The 1,177-nt window shown below is 43.8% G+C and overlaps 1 protein-coding gene across 1 annotated transcript in view; it reads right to left on the bottom strand.

Annotated features, from left to right (window-relative positions):
• LOC101857409 (fibroblast growth factor receptor 1) overlaps positions 1–1,177 on the bottom strand; it is a gene marked incomplete in the record, with an annotated part of 14,397 nt that overhangs the window by 3,757 nt on the left and 9,463 nt on the right. Inside the window, 1 exon segment of the mRNA XM_035970079.1 lies at positions 1,059–1,152. Coding sequence (XP_035825972.1) covers positions 1,059–1,152 — 94 coding nt within the window.

The following is a 1,177-nucleotide window of genomic DNA, read 5'->3' as shown; positions in this document are numbered from 1 at the left end:
TTCTTCTTCTTCTTCTTCTTCTTCTTCTTCTTCTTCTTCTTCTTCTTCTTCTTTTCCCAACTGTTGGAATAGCAAGTTACCCTTTGGCCCGATTTTTCTGAATTGTCTACATTTCGTCACAACAAAATTCACAGCAAAATCGAGAGGTGTTACTTTGGACTCAGTAGTTCTGCATAAGATCTGTGAGACCCACATCTATGGTGAGACCGCACATGCACTTTAACCGGTCTCGCCACCCTCCCCCCTACTGCACACACCAAATAGATAGTTGAATAGAATTGAATACGCCCGTCTTTCACTGTAGTCACAACTGCAACATATATGTTGTGGAATCAAGCTTATTCTTGCAAAGGTTCGAGCCTCAGCTCTGTCCGACGTTGTGTCCTTGGGAAAGGCACTTTACACGAAATTCCCATTTGGCTCGGTCCTTTCAGGGACGGACGGTAAACTCGGAGGTCCTACCTCTTAAATAACCTAACAGAGTGTTGATAGGGGCGTCAAACCTAAACCATTTCACCATTTTCATTCTTACAAATTAGCTTTTATATTTTTTCCCAATAGATTCTCGAGCCAAATCGATTGGCTCCGATTGTTAAAATTTAAATGTAACCTACATTGCCCAGCTCGCAGATCGTACATGGGTGACTGATGGCGTCAGTGGCCTAGTGGTTAGGCTACCAGACCTGTAATCGTGAGATTTCGGGTTCAAGTGTTCGAGCCTCAGCTCAAACCGACTTTGCGTCCTTGGGAAAGACACTTTTATAAGAATTTTTCCCATTAGGCTCCGTCCTTTCGGAGATGGACTTACACTCGGAGGTCCCGCTTCTTAAATAACTTAATAGTGTTGATAGAGACTTTAAACCCACACTATTTCATTAATTTCAGGTGCAGTTGGTCGGGTCGCTGCTGCAAGATAGAATCTAATTCTACACTTTCTCTTTGTCCTTTCTGTCTGTTAGTTTTGCTTTTGCCCTGTCAGAAATAACCGCCAAACCTGTCGACGAGTGTCTCTTTACTATAAATCAACACTAGATGCACACGTAATTATAAGGTTTTACCGGCACGGTTGGTTGAGATGCGCTCCAGGCACTAGCCATGCGTCATCATCTGACGTCATCACTTGTGGCACAAAGTAACTCCGACCACAGGAACCTGGGGTTTGAGGAAGGGAAAAAAG

The sequence above is a fragment of the Aplysia californica genome, unplaced genomic scaffold (assembly GCF_000002075.1).
Source record: "Aplysia californica isolate F4 #8 unplaced genomic scaffold, AplCal3.0 scaffold00217, whole genome shotgun sequence".
Classification (NCBI taxonomy): Eukaryota; Metazoa; Mollusca; class Gastropoda; order Aplysiida; family Aplysiidae; genus Aplysia; species Aplysia californica.
Note: the sequence above shows the minus strand (reverse complement) of the source record. Positions and strands in the feature narration are given on the sequence as shown.